Genomic DNA, 16645 nt, shown 5'->3' with positions numbered 1-16645 from the left:
AAAAAAAAAAAAAAAAAAAAAAAAAGCCTGGCATCTCCTTCCCCTTTTCTTGCTCCCTCTCTCTTTCCATGTCATCTCTGCACACACCAACTCCTTTTCCCCTCTGCAATCAGTGGAAGTAATCTGAGGCCCTAACCAGATGCAAATTCTGGTGTCATGCTTCCTGTACAGCCTGTAGAACCATGAGCCAAATAAACCTCTTTTCTTTATAAATTACCCAGCCTTGTGCAAGACAAACAGGCGAAGACAGGCAGGTCACATTATTCTAGTCATTAAATGAATTTACTTAAGTTGAGCCTCAGGCTTTGTGAGAAATGGTCTCTTTCCATTTCTTCCTTATGGTCCTCACTGAAAGGACATCATTATCACCCAATGCCGAGACCAGCCCGGTCAGGGAGGCCCTAACCCAGCGGTGCTAGAGGAATTAAAGACACACACACAGAAATATAGAGTGTAAAGTGGGAAATCAGGAGTCTCACAGCCTTCAGAGCTGAGAGCCTTGAACAGAGATTTACCCACATATTTATTGACAGCAAGCCAGTGATAAGCATTGTTTCTATAGATTATAGATAAACTAAAAGTATTCCTTATGGGAAACAAAAGGGTAGGCTGAAATAAAGGGATGGGCTCTGGCTAGTTATTTGCAGCAGGAGCATGTCCTTAAGGCACAGATCGCTCACGCTGTTGTCTGTGTGTGTTTAAGAACGCCTGAAGCAGTTTTCCGCCCTGGTTGGGCCAGGTGTTCCTTGCTCTCATTCTGGTAAACCGACAGCCTTCCAGCGTGGGCGTCATGGCCATCACGAGCATGTCACAGTGCTGCAGAGATTTTGTTTATGGCCAGTTTTGGGGCCAGTTTATGGCCAGATGTGGGGGCCTATGCCCAGCAACCTAGTAGATATTTTATCCAACAGCTGCAGAATATACATTTTTCTCCCCAACACATGCATCTGGCCACAGAATGTCTTAAAAAATTCAAAAAAGTTGAAATCATATGAAATATCTTTTCTGGTCACAATGGAATAAAACTAGAAATTAGTAACAAGAAAAACTTTGGAAACTATATAAACACATGGATATCAAACAATATGCTCCTGAATGACCAGTGTGGGTTAATGGATAAATTAAAGAAATTGAAATTTTTTTTGAGACAAATGAAAATGGAAACACAACATACCAAAACCTATGGGATATATGAAAAGTATTAAGAGAAACATTTACAGCAATAAATGCCTACATCAAAAAAGTAGAAAAACTTGAAGCAAACAAACTAATGATGCGTCTTAAAGAACTCTAAAAGCAAGAGCAAACCAAACTCAGAATTTGTAGAAGAAGTAATACATACCAGAGCAGAAATCAAAGAAGCTGAAACAAATACAAAAGATCAATGAAGTGAAAAGTTGGTTTTCAGAAAAGATAAATAAAATCAACAAACCGTAAGCTAGACTAACAATAAAAAAAGACCTGAATAAATTCAGAGATGAAAAAAGAGTTATTACAACTGATACTATAGAAATTCAAAGGTTCATTAAAAATACTATTAGCAATTATAGGCCAAAAAAATTAGAAAACCTAAAAGAAATGGACATACAACCTACAAAGATTGAACCATGAAGAAATCCAAAACTTGAATAGACCAAAAGCAAGTAATGATATCAAAATGATAATAAAAAGTCTCCCATCAAGGAAGAGTTCAGGACACAATGGCCTTACTGCTGAATTTTACCAAACATTTAAAGAAAACCCAATACCAAATTTACTCAAATTATTCTATAAAATAGAGGAGGAAAGAACACTTCCAAACCCATTCTGTGAGGCCAGTATTACCCTAATACAAAACTAGACAAAGACACAACAAAAAAAGAAAATTAAAGGCCAATATTTCTGATGAATATTGATGCAAAAATATTCAACAAAATACTAGGAGACTGAATTCAACAGCATATTTAAAAAAGACCATTCATCAAGACCAAGTGGGATTTATCCTGGGGATGCAAGGATGGTTCAACATATGCGAATCAAATTATACATCATGTCAACAGGATGAAGTACAAAAACCATATGATCATTTCAATTGATGCCGAAAAAGCATTTGGAAAATTCAGCATTCCTTCATGATAAAAACCTTCAAAAAACTGGGTGTAGAAGGAACTTAACATGACACAATAAAAGCCATATATATACTGAATGGAAAAAAACTGAAAGCCTTTCCTCAAGATCTGGAACAAGACAAGGATGCTCATTTTTACCATTGTTATTCAACATAGTTTTGGAAATTCTAGCTAGAGCAATCAGACAGGAGAAAGGGATAAAGGGCATCCAAGTTGGAACAAAAGAAATCAAATTATCCTTGTTTGCAGAGGATATGATCTTATATTTACAAAAACCTAAAGACTCCACCAAAAGAAATAGAACTGATAAATTCAGCAAAGTTGCAGAATGCAAAATCAACATACAAAAATAAGCAGCATTTTTATATGCCAACAGTGAACAATCTGAAAAGGAAATCAAGGCTGGATGTGGTGGCTCACCCAGCACTTTGGGAGGCCGAGGTGGGTGGATCACTAGAGGTCAAGAGTTCAAGACCAGCCTGGCCAACATGGTGAAATGCTGTCTCTACTAAAAATACAAAAATAGCCGAGTGTGGTGTCACATGCCTGTGATCCCAGCTACTTGGGAGGTTGAGGCATGAGAATCACTTGAATCCGGGAGGTGGAGGTTGCACTGACCCCAGATTGTGCCTCTGCACTCCAGCCTGGGTAACAGAGTGAAACTGTGTCTAAAAAGAAAAATGTAGTCCCATTTATAACAGCTAGAAATAAAATAAAATACTTGGGAATAAACTTAACCAAAGAAGTGAAAGAGTCTATAATGAAAACTGTAAAACATTGATGAAACTGAAGAGGACACAAAATGGAAAGATCTTCCATGTTCAAGGATTGGAAGAATCAATATTGTTAAAATGTCTGTACTACCCAAAACAATCTACACATTCAGTGCAATCCCCATCAAAATACCAATGACGTTCTTCACAGAAATGGAAATCGTAATCCTGAAATTTATATGGAACCACAAAAGACCCAGAATAGCCAAAAGTCATCTCTGAAAAAAATGGAGAAATCACAGACTACTTGTGTGCTTGACTATTCAATGCCTACAAGAAGTTTTCTAACAATGAAAACTACTTTACTTCATTTTCTATTTTATTTTAATTAGTGATATTTAACATTTTATTTTTGTCATATGTTTCTATCACTAATTTTAATAGGCAGTAAGAATTTTCTGACTAAAATAAGTTAAATGTGTGATTTTAATGAAATATCAGTTAGACTCATGGACATAGATACAGGGATGCGAAGATGTGTAATAAATTTCCTCAAAAGTTTCTTCTTATCTCAGTTACCGCTGAGTGATCATGACATGCTTCCCATCTGAGGTCAGCTAAAAGTTTCAACTCTACACCGCAGGGAGGGGTGAGAGTTGAAACCCATTTACCATTCTTATAGTAAATGAACCAGATCCCACCTACTCTCATATAATCAAAATACCTGGAGTATAACAAAAAAATATATGTTTTATGCAAGGTAACATTTTATCTGAGATTACGCAATGTGAAATATCTTACTTTTCTTATTCCTTGCAAATATAATAAGTGATGCTCATGGAAAAGTATCAGGATATAAGAAAGAAGAACTATTATATGCTCTATGAATAAGGTATTTTATTTACACCGGATTTATAATAGTATAATAAAGACACAATTGGTGATGGCATGATTACAAAGTACTTTTACTAATTCAAGTTTTATTTTACTCTTAAGAAAACACCAAAAACAATTTCTTAAGTGATTTTGTTTAGCTGCTTCCCTACAAGGAATTGGATAGTAATCCCATTTTACTTAGATATATTTCCTTAGATCTTTTCCAAGTTTCAGTAATATATGCCTTCAGTTCGCGTGAACTATCACTAGGTGACCAACTTTCATAGCATTGCATGTGTCAATTCCCTCAACACACATTTTGTATCTTCTATACAAAGATGATTAAGGCTTGGTCTTTTGGGGAACTCACAATTTATATGTACACAAATAATCACTATCTAATACCTACAAATACAGATATGAAGGAGCACAGACAAGAGATTTGGAGGATTTGAGAAAGTCTTCAAAAGAAAGAGATACTTACTTTGAGTCTTGAAAAACTTGCAAGAGCTCACTACTCACAGGAAAAGGTGAAAGGGGCAGCCTGGGCAAAACATTTAAAAGCTTCCAGGCAAAAAGCCTTGAAAGCATAGAAGGACAACATGTATTTGGGAATTATATTGAAAGAAGAGAACAGTACAGGGCAGTACAGAACAGTACAGTGCATTAGTTTGTACTGGACACAATGAAGGGTTTCATTAAAGGTAGTGGCATTAGTAATGAAGATAAAGGCCTTCTGAATAGACTTTTTCAGAGTAATTTGCTAAGACGTGGTGATCAGATGTAGTAGTAGGAGGAGATGAGGTTGATGGAATAATCAAAGATGACTTGATCTTTTCATCTCAGGTTACTATCTAGAATATAATGATAGTCATTGAAATGGAGAATGTAAGAGAAAGAATATTTGGGGTGGTAGAAAGGAAAACCTTATTTGAAAGAGATACATTAGATGTTAAATATGTTAATATTGAGATTATCAGGTAAAGGGCTGAGAGATCTAGATTCAGCAGGTAGCTGGAAATGGAGTTTAGGAGCTTGGTATGGCCTGTAGGTTGTGTTATGGGAGACACACTGGAATCACTGAAGCAGAGACAAGGTCGGTAAAGCTGTTGGGCCCCTATTAGATAAAAGTTCAAGCTAGGGTAAAAAAAGCTGATGGCAGGACTTAGATAAAGAATTGCAACTCAAAATATGGTAAGCAAGAGACAACAATGAGGAGAGGACAAATACAGAGGATAGGATAAGGCAGGCGGTTAAAAACCTGAGCAGATAGGCAGGAACAACGGGCCTTGTGGAAACTAAAAGGGCAGGGCAGAATAGCCAAGGTAACAGATTCAAGGAAGTCACTGAAATGTAAACAAATTAAGCAAGAGATTTTGCCAGTCACGGAGCTTATTGCACAAGCAAGAACCTATTCCCAAGCATTTTGACTTGAGGCTTCACTCAGATCTATTATTGAAAATACTTCTAAAGAGTAAGGAATCACATTAGAGATAAAGCTGTTCTCGAGTAGCTGCAGTGATAATTATATTTCATACAAGTGTATCTTCCTATGCCAGAGCAAAATCTATCTTACTTTTTGGATATTGAAGAATGAAACACTCAAATTACAAAAACTGTCATTCTCTCTTTCCTCACTCCCCCCACTCCTTCCTTCCCTCCTTCCTTCTTTTCCTTTGTTGCTTAATTCTCTATTCATTATTTTACTCATTTTCTCTTTTTCTCTTCCTTTCCTTCCTTCTTTCCTCACTTCCTACTGTCCATCCTTCATCCCTTTGTCCTTCCTTCCATTATTTTGTCTCTGTTGAAGAAAAGATCACTTAGAACCTGTTGTATGTTGAGTTAAGCATCTAAACATTATAGAGGATATTTTGAAGTCCAAATATTTTCCAGTGTAGGGAGAAATATCTTACTCATCATGGCTAGTAAATATTTTCTTCTAAAAATGAGTAAAACTAAAATTAAATTACATTCATGTGATTTTGACTCTTGAACATATCAGCACTGTATTAAATGGTGTCTTTAAACTTTTTGACGCGGTTACATGGTTAGCAATTGACTTAAATGTAAAGTGATTTAACTCACAAGTATGGGGCTGGAAGCAAACAGAAATATAGGATTGGCTTTATGATTGTATACCTTTTAACTTAGAAAGCTTCAGTTCCTGAAGTTGAAAATATAACTCATTTTCTGCTGCCCATTTTGTGATTTTATGGATTCCTAATTTTAACTTGGTAACTTTTACAAATCATTGAGCTATTTCTTATAAAAGTTAAATCTAAGATTGTTTTTTAAGAATGTAAACAGAAAGGTTAATAAAATATTTGATAATAGCATTCTCTGGTACTATCCAGCAACATTATTATTGATTTTTTTCTTGTTTTCTTATTTACTTGTAAATACTTAAAATTGTTTCAGCTGAAATGTTTGTGCAGTTCTAGCCTTTTGTACTGAACATCATTTCACAAGGGAGATTTTGGTAAATCTTGTTTGGTTGAAACACGTTGTTGTTACTTTAGGTGCTGACTATTCTGATGCCGAGTTTCCAATTGCCTTGATTCAAGTAGAAACAGTCTATGGCTTGGATGACTTACATTTCAAATTGGTTTGAGCAAGATGATTGGTATGAAGGACTGCAAAGAGTAAGATATATTTATTTGTAATTACGATTTCCTGCCATTTTTTTTTCTGCTTTTCTTCTCATATAGTTCTATTTCTGCGTGATTTATATTGTGGACATTTTTGCATTGCGAAATTCTGAGCGTGAATAAGACGCTTATTTGCTAGTTTTAAAGCAGAAGTAAATATAATAAGCGTAACTATATATTGAAGAAAGGGCATTTTTTTCTATCCTAATTTCAGATGAGTTTGTAATGTTTTCAAATTATCTTAGGCTTTAAATATAAAATAACATTTTGTATATTGAGATTAATATATGAAAATTGCAGGGGCCATTGAAAATAATATACTAAGAATAGATAAGGCTCAAGGACAGTATCTCTAGCTAGTTGCACTTTCAATGAACTCCAGTAGTCAAGGACAGTATCTCTAGTTGAACTTTTAATAAACTCTACTAGGCTCCAAGAAGGCAGACAAAATAAGAAAGAACTTAAAGACAAGGAACTAAGCAGAAGGTTACATCTGGGTGCAGAAAGTTTGTTTTGCATTGTGTTATTTTTGCTGATGTAGAATTTATGGAATATAAATAAAGTGAGGCAGAGGCTCTAGGCGCGGCCGCCGTGTTCTCTGTTTGTCTTTGTCTCTTGTGTCTGTTCATTCTCCACCACCCCCAGCACGGTCCCCAATAGAAAATAGCAGTAATTTCAAGCAAGTCTTTCCCAAAAAGAAAACCATTTAATGAAACAGAAGATAAATGCATGCTGATACTATTTATTATACAAATATTTTAAAAGGAAAGTAAAACAATTCTGAAGAAGAGTGCCATGTTGCATGTGTTAAATTTTTAGGCAGTTAATTACATTTGAAAATAAACTGCATTGTTAGTATGAAAACATTACATAGTATTTTGAAAACAGTATTCTGACCTATTATAACAATAATAGAAAAAATGCTATTTAAAATGTACCTTGTCACATGGACGTATTCTAGAATAATACATGATTTCTCTTTGATTATTTTCACTTTTTTAATTTCTTGATTGTTTAAATGAAGACAATTTGTGTACTTTTATTTTATTAATTAGTGGGACAAAAAAGCCAGAGTAGCTGCCATTTTACTAGATTTTTCACCACTGTTGTTCAAGAGCATAGGCTGCCAAAGATATACAGTACTTTCTTTTTCTTTTTCTTGAGATTCCCATCCTAAGCACATTAATTACAGATATTTTCTCAGTATTACTTCTTTTAATTATAAATCCTCAACCATGTGAAGCTTTTGTACTTTTTTTTCCAGATACTTTTTTTTGTAAGCTGTGAAAAAATCTGGTAAACATTTCTGGAGCCAGTAAATATCTAACTCTGGAGAATAATCCTCATATTGTAAATCCTAAAGCATTCTTCAGAAAAGGAGTTGAGAGTTAATGAGCAGTTTGCCATCCTGAATTTCAATTTCAGGTATAAATGATGGAACTGATTTAGCTTATGAGTTTAATAGTAATACTCCAAGTCCCACTTACACACACACACAACACACACACACACACACACACACACACACACACAGCCAGTATCCTTGTTTGTATTGTATGGAGGAATGGGAACTGATTTTAAGAAAAATGCTTTTTAATGAAACGTGTTTCCTTAAAATGACTTTGGAACAGCTCATGGAGATTATGAGAATTCAAAATGTTTCCCTTCTTGCCCTTTATACTACTGTGGGCCTTTATAAATGAATGCCTGGTTTTGAAAAGTATTAAAGTACAGCTGTTGTTAAAGTATAGAAATAGATTGACCCTAAAATTACTATATTATTGTGAGTTTGAACTCCTTCTGGCTTAAGTATTGACCAGCTCTCATACGTATGTAGATGGAAATGAAAGCTCCTATTCTGATTGAAAAAAATTGACACATGAATATTGACTTTAATTTCTTTCAGAAATCCAGCTTATGCCCTCCTGGTGCTTACCACAGTCTGTGTTCTTACACTGAGTGTATAGAAAGAGAAGGTAGAATAAACCTACCCCATATACACTTCAGCCCAGGATCTGTGGCTGGTCTGTATTGTGAATGGGGAAAGATAGAATTGAAAAAAAATTCAGTGTATTATTTTTCATTTGTTATTTGTATATGCATATATATTTGTTATTTGTATATGCATATATATTACATATAATAAGCAATCAGCATAGCAGATTTTTAAAGTTGTTTTTTAGAATGTTCACAAGAAGAGATAAGTTGTGTTTTGAGTTAAAATTGTAAATCAGAAATGTAATGTTTGGAAAGTCACACACAAGTGTGAATTTGATCTTTAGAGCATTAAGTTGACATTTGTATTTTGACATAATTACATAATTAGTATTTATGGCATGTGACTATGTTTATACAAACACATATATATGAACTTTAGTTTTATAATTTTTGTTATGATGATTATTATTTTTTTTGGAACGGAGTCTCGCTCTGTGGCCCGGGCTGGAGTGCAGTGGCCGGATCTCAGCTCACTGTAAGCTCCGCCTCCCGGGTTTACACCATTCTCCTGCCTCAGCCTCCCGAGTAGCTGGGACTACAGGCGCCCGCCACCTCGCCCGGCTAGTTTTGTTTTGTATTTTTTAGTAGAGACAGGGTTTCACCGTGTTAGCCAGGATGGTCTTGATCTCCTGACCTCGTGATCCGCCCGTCTCGGCCTCCCAAAGTGCTGGGATTACAGGCTTGAGCCACTGCGCCCGGCCTATGATTATTTTAAATCCTAATAATCTTACATATTTAAAAGCGAGTTTTATTACCTGTGCCAAACTAATGTAGATATATCCTATCACTTTCTTTATTCACTTTGCGAAAAGCATCTTCACCATCTATTCCCTATTGAACCTAAGAATAAATTTAATATGATTATTTTTTGTGTATGTGTGTTTCATATGGTATGAGATTGAATCCAAAAATACAATTTGAGTTAAACAACAACAAAAATATATATCATTGCAAAGGCTATAGTTGCCAGACGACGGATGCTATCAGTTCTATGTGGGGTGACACAATGCTCAGAGTTTCTTCCTAAATCCATTATAAATCTGCATTATTCAGTGAACTACAGTGTTTAGTACTTCATTGGCAAAGTGTGTATGTTGTTTCTGGGCCAAAAAGATTGTATATTCTGAAGCAACAAATCTTTGAAATAGACACAAAAATTCTTGAGTGGTTCACATATTAATGAACCATTCTAAAGTAAGGATAATAAAGGCTTTGTAAAATATTTATCTGCAATATATTACCTGTCTAAATATGTTTATTTACCTTTAAATGTGACATATTTTGTAGGATTTATATTTAAAATATAAATTTATATTTTGAAATGGACTTTCAGTGGACCATTTTCTGTTTTTAGTAATGCAGAATCATGATTGAGTAACAATTGATGCTGACTACAAAGATAACAACAGGCTCTGGACATTCTGTTTCATCTCCTTGGCAATTGTAGATATAATTTAATTAAGACTGCATAATTATTGCATATCTTTTTTAGTCCTTTTGAAAAGAAATCTAGAAATTCACATATTAGACTTTGCTTGAATACATAATTCAGACTTTAAATGCAATGATATTTATATATTCAATAATGTATGATATGCTTTTATCTTTTATTCAGAATCATAGATTTTAAAATATCTATTGTTTTGAAATATCTATTTTGTTTTGAAATATCTATTCTGTTTTGTCCTATTTATTATTTTAATATCTGGTTTAGCAAGTTATTCAACTCTGAATTTCAACAGGATTTAAGTTGTTGGATTGTAAGACCTGTAAAAGCTATTTAAGATCAAAGGTACACCAAATTTTATGTCAACATAGAAATGCTTGTATTATCTAATTTTGGAAACTAAAAAATAATAAATCAAGATATACTCTTAGTTAAAGTCAGAATGTGTTGGCACAAATTTAGAACTTTATTTTGTTTTAATAAATAAGCAGAGAAACTGCTGGTTTCTAGTTCAGGATGAAAGCAGCTTAGAAGTTGCTACTCCATTTTAACCAGTAAAAAATTGAACACTTTGAAAAATCAACAACTCTTCCTAGATCCACCTGAGAAGTAAGGGCACAAGGCACATCACTGCCCTCTAAATTATTGAGGTGGAAATGCGGTTGCAGAGAATCACAACTTACCAGAGCAGAAATCACTTAGAAGAAACCAACCTGGGCATCGCTGCCAGAGTAAGAAAATCTGAACTGTAACTGATAAATTGCTGGAAGCACAATATGGTCAAGTCTGAGAGTTAAAAACTTCACAGGAACCCAGTAATGGGAGTGGTGGGGGAGCTTTTGTACGTTTTACTTCCAGGAACTCTAAACTGGTATTCAGGGTGAACATTAGAGAAGAATATCCTCTTGCTTCCAGCAGCGGGAGGGGAAAAGAAACCACTTAATTACACTAGAGCTTTCTGTTCTTTATTTTTAACCAACTTTTAAAATAATTCGTATAAAATTATGGAGTACAAGTACAATTTTGTTACATGCGTAGATTGCATAGTGATCAAATCAGGGCTTTTAGGGTATCCGTCACCTGAATAATGTACATTGTACCATTCAGTAATTTCTCATCATCCACCCCTCCCACTCCTTCACACTTTGGAGTCACCCTTGTCTAACATTCCACTTTTGCATCCATGTGTACACATTTTTTACTACCCACTTATGAATGAGAACACGTGATATGTGACTCTTTGTGCATGGCTTGTTTCCCTTAAGGTAATGACCTTCAGCTCCATCCATGTTGCTGCAAAATACATGATTTTTGATGGCTGAATAGTATTCCACTGTGTATATATACTACATTTTTGTTATCCAATCATCTGTTGATAGACACTTAAGTTGATTCTATAGCTTTGCTATTGCAAATAGTGCTGCAATAAACATATGAGTGCAGGTATCTTTTTGCTATAATGATTTATTTTCCTTTGGGTAGCCACACAGTAGTAGGATTACTGGATCATATAGTAGCTCTAATTTTATTTATTTGTGAAATTTCCATACTGCTTCTCATAGAAGGTGTATTAATTTACATTCGCACCAACAGTGTATGAATTCTCTTTTCCCCACATCCTCACCAACATCTATTATTTCTGTCTTTTTAATAATAGACACTGACTGGTGGAAGATTATATCCCATTGTGGTTTTAATTTGCATTTCTCTGATGATCAGTGATGTTGAGCATTTTTTCATATACCTCTTGGCCATTTGTATGTCTTCTTCAGAAAAATGTCTACTCATGTCCTTTGCCCAGTTTTTAATGGGATTATTTGTATTTTTGCTGTTGTCGAGTTATTTGGTTTCTTTGTATATTCTGGATATTAGTCCCTTGTTGGATGAATAGTTTGCAGATATTTCTCCTGTTCTACAGGTTGTGTGTTCTCTCTGTTGATTATTTCTTTTGTTGTGCAGGAGCTCTTTAGTTTAATTAAGTCCCATTTGTCTATTTTTTGTTGTTGTCTGTGCTTTTGAGGTCATAGTATACATTCCTTGCCTAGATGAATGTCCATAAGAGTTTCCCTTAGGTTTTCTTCTAGTATTTTTATAGTTTCTGATCTTGCATTTAAGTCTTTAATACATCTTGAATTGTTTTTTTTTTTATATGGTGATAGATATGGGTCTAGTTTTGTTCTCCTGTATATGAATGTCTAATTTTTCCAGCACTATTTATTGAAAAGGGTGTTGTTTCCCCACTCTGTGTTCTTGTTGGCCTTGTTGAAGATCAATTCACTGTAGGTATGTGGCTTTATTTCTGGGATCTCTGTTCTCTTCCATTGATCTATATGTCTACTTTTTATGCCAGTACCATGCTGTTTTGGTTACCATAGTCTTGTAATATAATTTGAAGTCAGGTAATGCATTGCCTCCAGCTTTATTCCTTTGGCTTTGGATTGCATAGGCTATTTGTGCTCTTGTTTGGTTCTATATGAATTTTAGGATCATGGCATTCTGTTCTTAAGACCTAACCTCAAGAGAACTTATTTGTCCAGAGTGTAACACTCTAGGGTTTTATAAGATCCTTACCTACCTGGGAGAAGGAAAATACCCAACACCAGCCCTTCCTCAGCCGTCCTGTCCCACCTAAGCAGGGCTGGGGGGACTGAGAAGCACTGGTCATGGGCACGTGACTGAGGCCTAATCATAGGACTTTATAATGCTCACTCTACCCCCACATCTTACCACTACATTACTAAAGGCCTGTTTACAGCATTTTCTTTTATGCAGTTCATCATGTGCACCTCACAAAAATTTACATGATAAACAAAAAGGCAAAAAAATACAGTTTGAATAGACAGGTAAAGCATCCGAACCAGAGTCAGATACGACAGAAATGTTGGTATTATCAGACAAGGAATTAAAAAAAAACCCTGCAATTAATTTGCTAATAACTTTAATGGTAAAAGCAGACAACATGCAGGAATGGATTGAAGGAGAACAAAGTTGGAGAACTAACACTACCCAACTTAAAGACTTATTATATAGCTCCAATAAAAAAGATAGCTGTGGTATCTGCAAAAGGATAGACAAATAGATCAATGGAACAGAATAGAGAGCTTAGAAATAGACCCACATTTATATACTCAACTGATATTTGATAAAGAAGCAAAGGCAATGCAGTGAAACTAAGATAGTGTTTTCAAAAAATGAGGCTGGAATAACTGGATATACAATGTTAAAAAAAAAAAAACTAGACACAGGCCTTATATCTTTTACAAAAAATAACCCCAAATGCAACATAGGACTACATGTAAAATGCAAACCTATGAAACTCGTAGAAGGTAACATAAGAGAAAACCTGGATGACTGTGGGTTTCGCTAGCACTTTTTAGATAAAAAATGTATGTTCTATGAAAGAACTAATTGATAAGCTGGACTTTATTAAAATGAAAATCTTCAATTTTAACAATATCAACAGAATAAGAAGGCAAACCACAGAATGGAAGAAAGTATTTGCAAAAGACACATCTGCTAAAGATCTATTATCCAAAATATACAAATAATTCATATAACTCAGTAACTAGAAGATTGACCAGCCTGGTTTTAAAGTGGGCAAAAGAGCTGAACAGATACCTCACCAAAGCCTATATATACATGACCAGTGAGCATGTGAAAAGATGTTCAACATCATTTGTCTTTGGGAATTGCAAATTAAATCAATTAGATACCACTACATATCTATTAGAATGGCTAATATCCAAACACCAGATGCTGGCAAGGATGTGGAGCAACAGGAACTCTCATTTCTAATGGGAATACAAAATGACACAGACCTTATGGAAGACAGTTTGATGGGTTCTTACAAAGCTAAACGTATTCTTACTATATGGTCCAGCAATTGTGTTCCTTGGTATTTATCTAAATGAATTAAAAAGCTGTGTCCACCCAAAAACCTGCACATGGATGTTTATAGCAGCTTTAAGCATAATTGCTAAAACACGGAAGCAACAGTCCTTCAGTAGACTGGTGAATAAATAAACTACACTACATCTAGATAAATAAATATTATTCTGCACTAAAAAGCAATGAGCCATTAAGCCATGAAAGGCACTAGAAATCTCTCTCCCCACCTAGACAACAATTGCACCGGTACAGTCTGTCTGATGTAATTCTTTTGTAATACCAGAATCTGTGAAGGCTTGCAACTTCCAGGGGAAGGCTTGGATGATAAATTGAAGTTAGTAAGTTTTAGTTCCCAGCACAGTGGCAGCTAGTCATCCCTCACCTCAAGTTCCAGGGCAGACAACTGAGCATATACCCCAGAAGTATCTTGCAAGCAGCTTATTTGAACCAGGGTAGAAAAAAAAAAAAGCACTCTGTCCTTTGTATATCAGGAATCTACTGCTGCCGACCACAGAAGTGCAGACAAAGAGGCAGGCAGCCATTGGTATTGCACCTACCTCCACTGTTACAATCTCCTCCCCCTCCAGCCGAAGTGATTTCAAGGGGACTTAAAGGGCTGAATCCCTTAATTTTTTTCTTTTTACCCTTTTGGGAGCCAACAATTAAAGCCTATGCAATTCAAAAGCAACTGCCTATACAAAGAAAATTAGGAAGTTAGTGTGCATGAACAGAGAAAGACACAAGTTCAGAATAACCCTGAGAAGTCCTTATGTTTATACCTGAGGATGATCCTTGGCACAGAGACAGCCCACAACAATTGAAAACAAAAATAATAAGTGAAAACAAAAACTGCAAATCCTGAGGAAGGAGGAGACTCTGATTTCCAGAGTTACCATATTACTAGATTCAAGTATCCAGTGTTCAACAGAAAGCCACAAGCCCTAAAAAGAAACAGAAAATTATGGCTCTTTCAGTGGAAAAAAATAAACAGATGCTTTTTGAAAAAGACCTGATGAAAGATCTACTAGACAAAGACTTTAAAACAACTGTCTTGGGATGCTTAAAAACTAAAGGGAGATATGGAGAAAGTCAAGAAAACAATGTTTGAACAAAATGGAGATAATAAGGAGATAGAAAACCAGAAAAAGAATTGTAGGGCTGAAAAATATAATAACTTAAGTAAAATAGAAGAATTCAAAGACATTTAAGAAGAAAATATTAGCAAATATGAAGATAAGACAATAGAAAATATTGAGTCTAAGGAACAGAAAGAGATTGAAGAGAAGTGAGCAAAACCAAAGGGACATAAGGGACACTATGAAACCTACCAGTATGCACTCATGTGGGAGTACCAAAGGGGAAGAGCGAGAGATGGAAGAGAAGAAAGAATATTTGAAGAAATAATGGCAGAAAACTCTTCAAATTTGATGAAAAACATGAAGTAAATTTCCAAGAGTTTCAGCAAACTCCAAGAATTTGAACTGAAACAGACCCACAATGGAGACACATCATAATCAAATCTTGAAAAACAGAGTGAATCTTGAAATCAATAAGAAAGAAGTGATTAACACATATGTACAGGGATCCTCGATAGTATAAACAACAGATTTCTGATATGAAACTTTGGAGACTGGAAGGAAATGGGCCAATATATTTAAAGTGCTAAAAGAAAAAAATGTCAACCAAGTATCTTTTATCCTGCAAAACTGTCTTTCAGAAGTGAGGGAGAAAATACATTTCCCAATAAGCAAAAACTGAGGGAGTTCATTATCTTTAAACCTGCTTTGGAAGAAATGCTCAGGAAAGTTCTGCAGGGTGAAATGAAATGTCACTAGACAGTAACTCAAAGCCATATGAAAAAATAAAGATCTTAATAAAGGTAAATACACAGACAATTATAAGTGCTAGTATTTGGAAACAGTGATGTGGAATGCTATTGTTTGTCTTCATCATCATTTAAACAAATAAAATATTTTAAAAATTCTTAGTATACAAGTAGTATTATTGTAACTTTGGTTGGTGATTCCACATTTTGTCTTCTCTTAATTTAAGAAACTAATGTATTTAAAATAATTAATTTGTTTGTGTTTCAGGCCACACAATATATAAAGATGTAATTTTTTTGGCATCAACAACTTAAAGGTGTGGGGTTGGAGTTTTAAAGGAGCTCAGGTTTTGTATATAATTGAAACTAATTTGGAATAAATTTAAATTAGAGTCTTGTAACTTTAGCATGTTAAGTTTAATCTCCATGGTAGCCACAAAGAAAATAGCTATAGGTTGTGGGGAAAAGAAAGAGAGATCAGCCTGTTACTGTGTCTATATAGAAGGAAGTAGACATAAAAGACTCCATTTAGTTCTGTGTTTGAGATGCTGTTAAACTATGACCTTACCTCCAACCTTGTCCTTGCGAGAGACATGTGCTGTGGTGACTTAAAGTTAAAAGGATTTTGGGCGGTGCAGAATGTGCTTTGTTAAACAAGTGCCTAAAGGCTGCTTATGGTTAAAGGTCATCACCATTCTCTTTAATCTCAAGAAAGAGAAAAACATTTGTCTCCTGCCCCTCCCTGGGCAATGGAACATCTCCGGGTAATACCCATTGTGTGCCTTGCTTACTGAGTGAGGAGAAACCGCCTTTAGGAATAAGGTGGGACTTGCTGGAGCAATACTGCTAAAAGGTTTATGGAGATGTCGCATATACATCTCAAGGCACAGCATTTTCCTTTAAACTTATTCATATTACAAGGATTTTTTCATATGTCTTACTGCTGATTTCCTCCCTACAATAATCCTATTGTCCAGCCACTCCCTTATCCTTTTAATGACTAAGATAATTCTCAATAAATACTAAGGGAACTCAGAGGCCGGTGCCGGCGTGGGTCCTCTGTAAGCTGAGCGCCGGTCCCCTGGGCCCCGCTTTTCTTTCTCTACACTTTGTCTCTGTGTTTTATTCCTTTTCTCAAGTCT

At 35.1% G+C, this 16645-nt stretch overlaps 1 protein-coding gene across 12 annotated transcripts in view; it reads left to right on the top strand.

The window, feature by feature from the left end:
• Positions 1 to 16645, top strand: part of WDR17 (WD repeat domain 17) — a 121792-nt gene that overhangs the window by 23931 nt on the left and 81216 nt on the right. For 8 of the 12 annotated variants that reach the window (XM_017879120.1, XM_017879117.1, XM_017879118.1 and 5 more), the window contains exon 2: positions 6217 to 6339. The exons of 3 other annotated variants lie outside the window; for them this stretch is intronic. In XM_017879120.1, the coding sequence (XP_017734609.1) occupies positions 6274 to 6339 (66 nt within the window). In that variant the 5' untranslated portion in view covers positions 6217 to 6273. Of the gene's footprint in view, positions 1 to 6216; positions 6340 to 16645 lie in introns of those variants that run through there. One more of the 12 variants, XM_017879127.1, reaches the window with a different exon arrangement.

This window comes from Rhinopithecus bieti, unplaced genomic scaffold (genome assembly GCF_001698545.2).
Source record: "Rhinopithecus bieti isolate Rb0 unplaced genomic scaffold, ASM169854v2 scaffold_9996, whole genome shotgun sequence".
NCBI classification, from domain to species: Eukaryota; Metazoa; Chordata; class Mammalia; order Primates; family Cercopithecidae; genus Rhinopithecus; species Rhinopithecus bieti.
The sequence above is the reverse complement of the archived record's forward strand: the minus strand, read 5'-3'. Positions and strand labels throughout refer to the sequence as shown.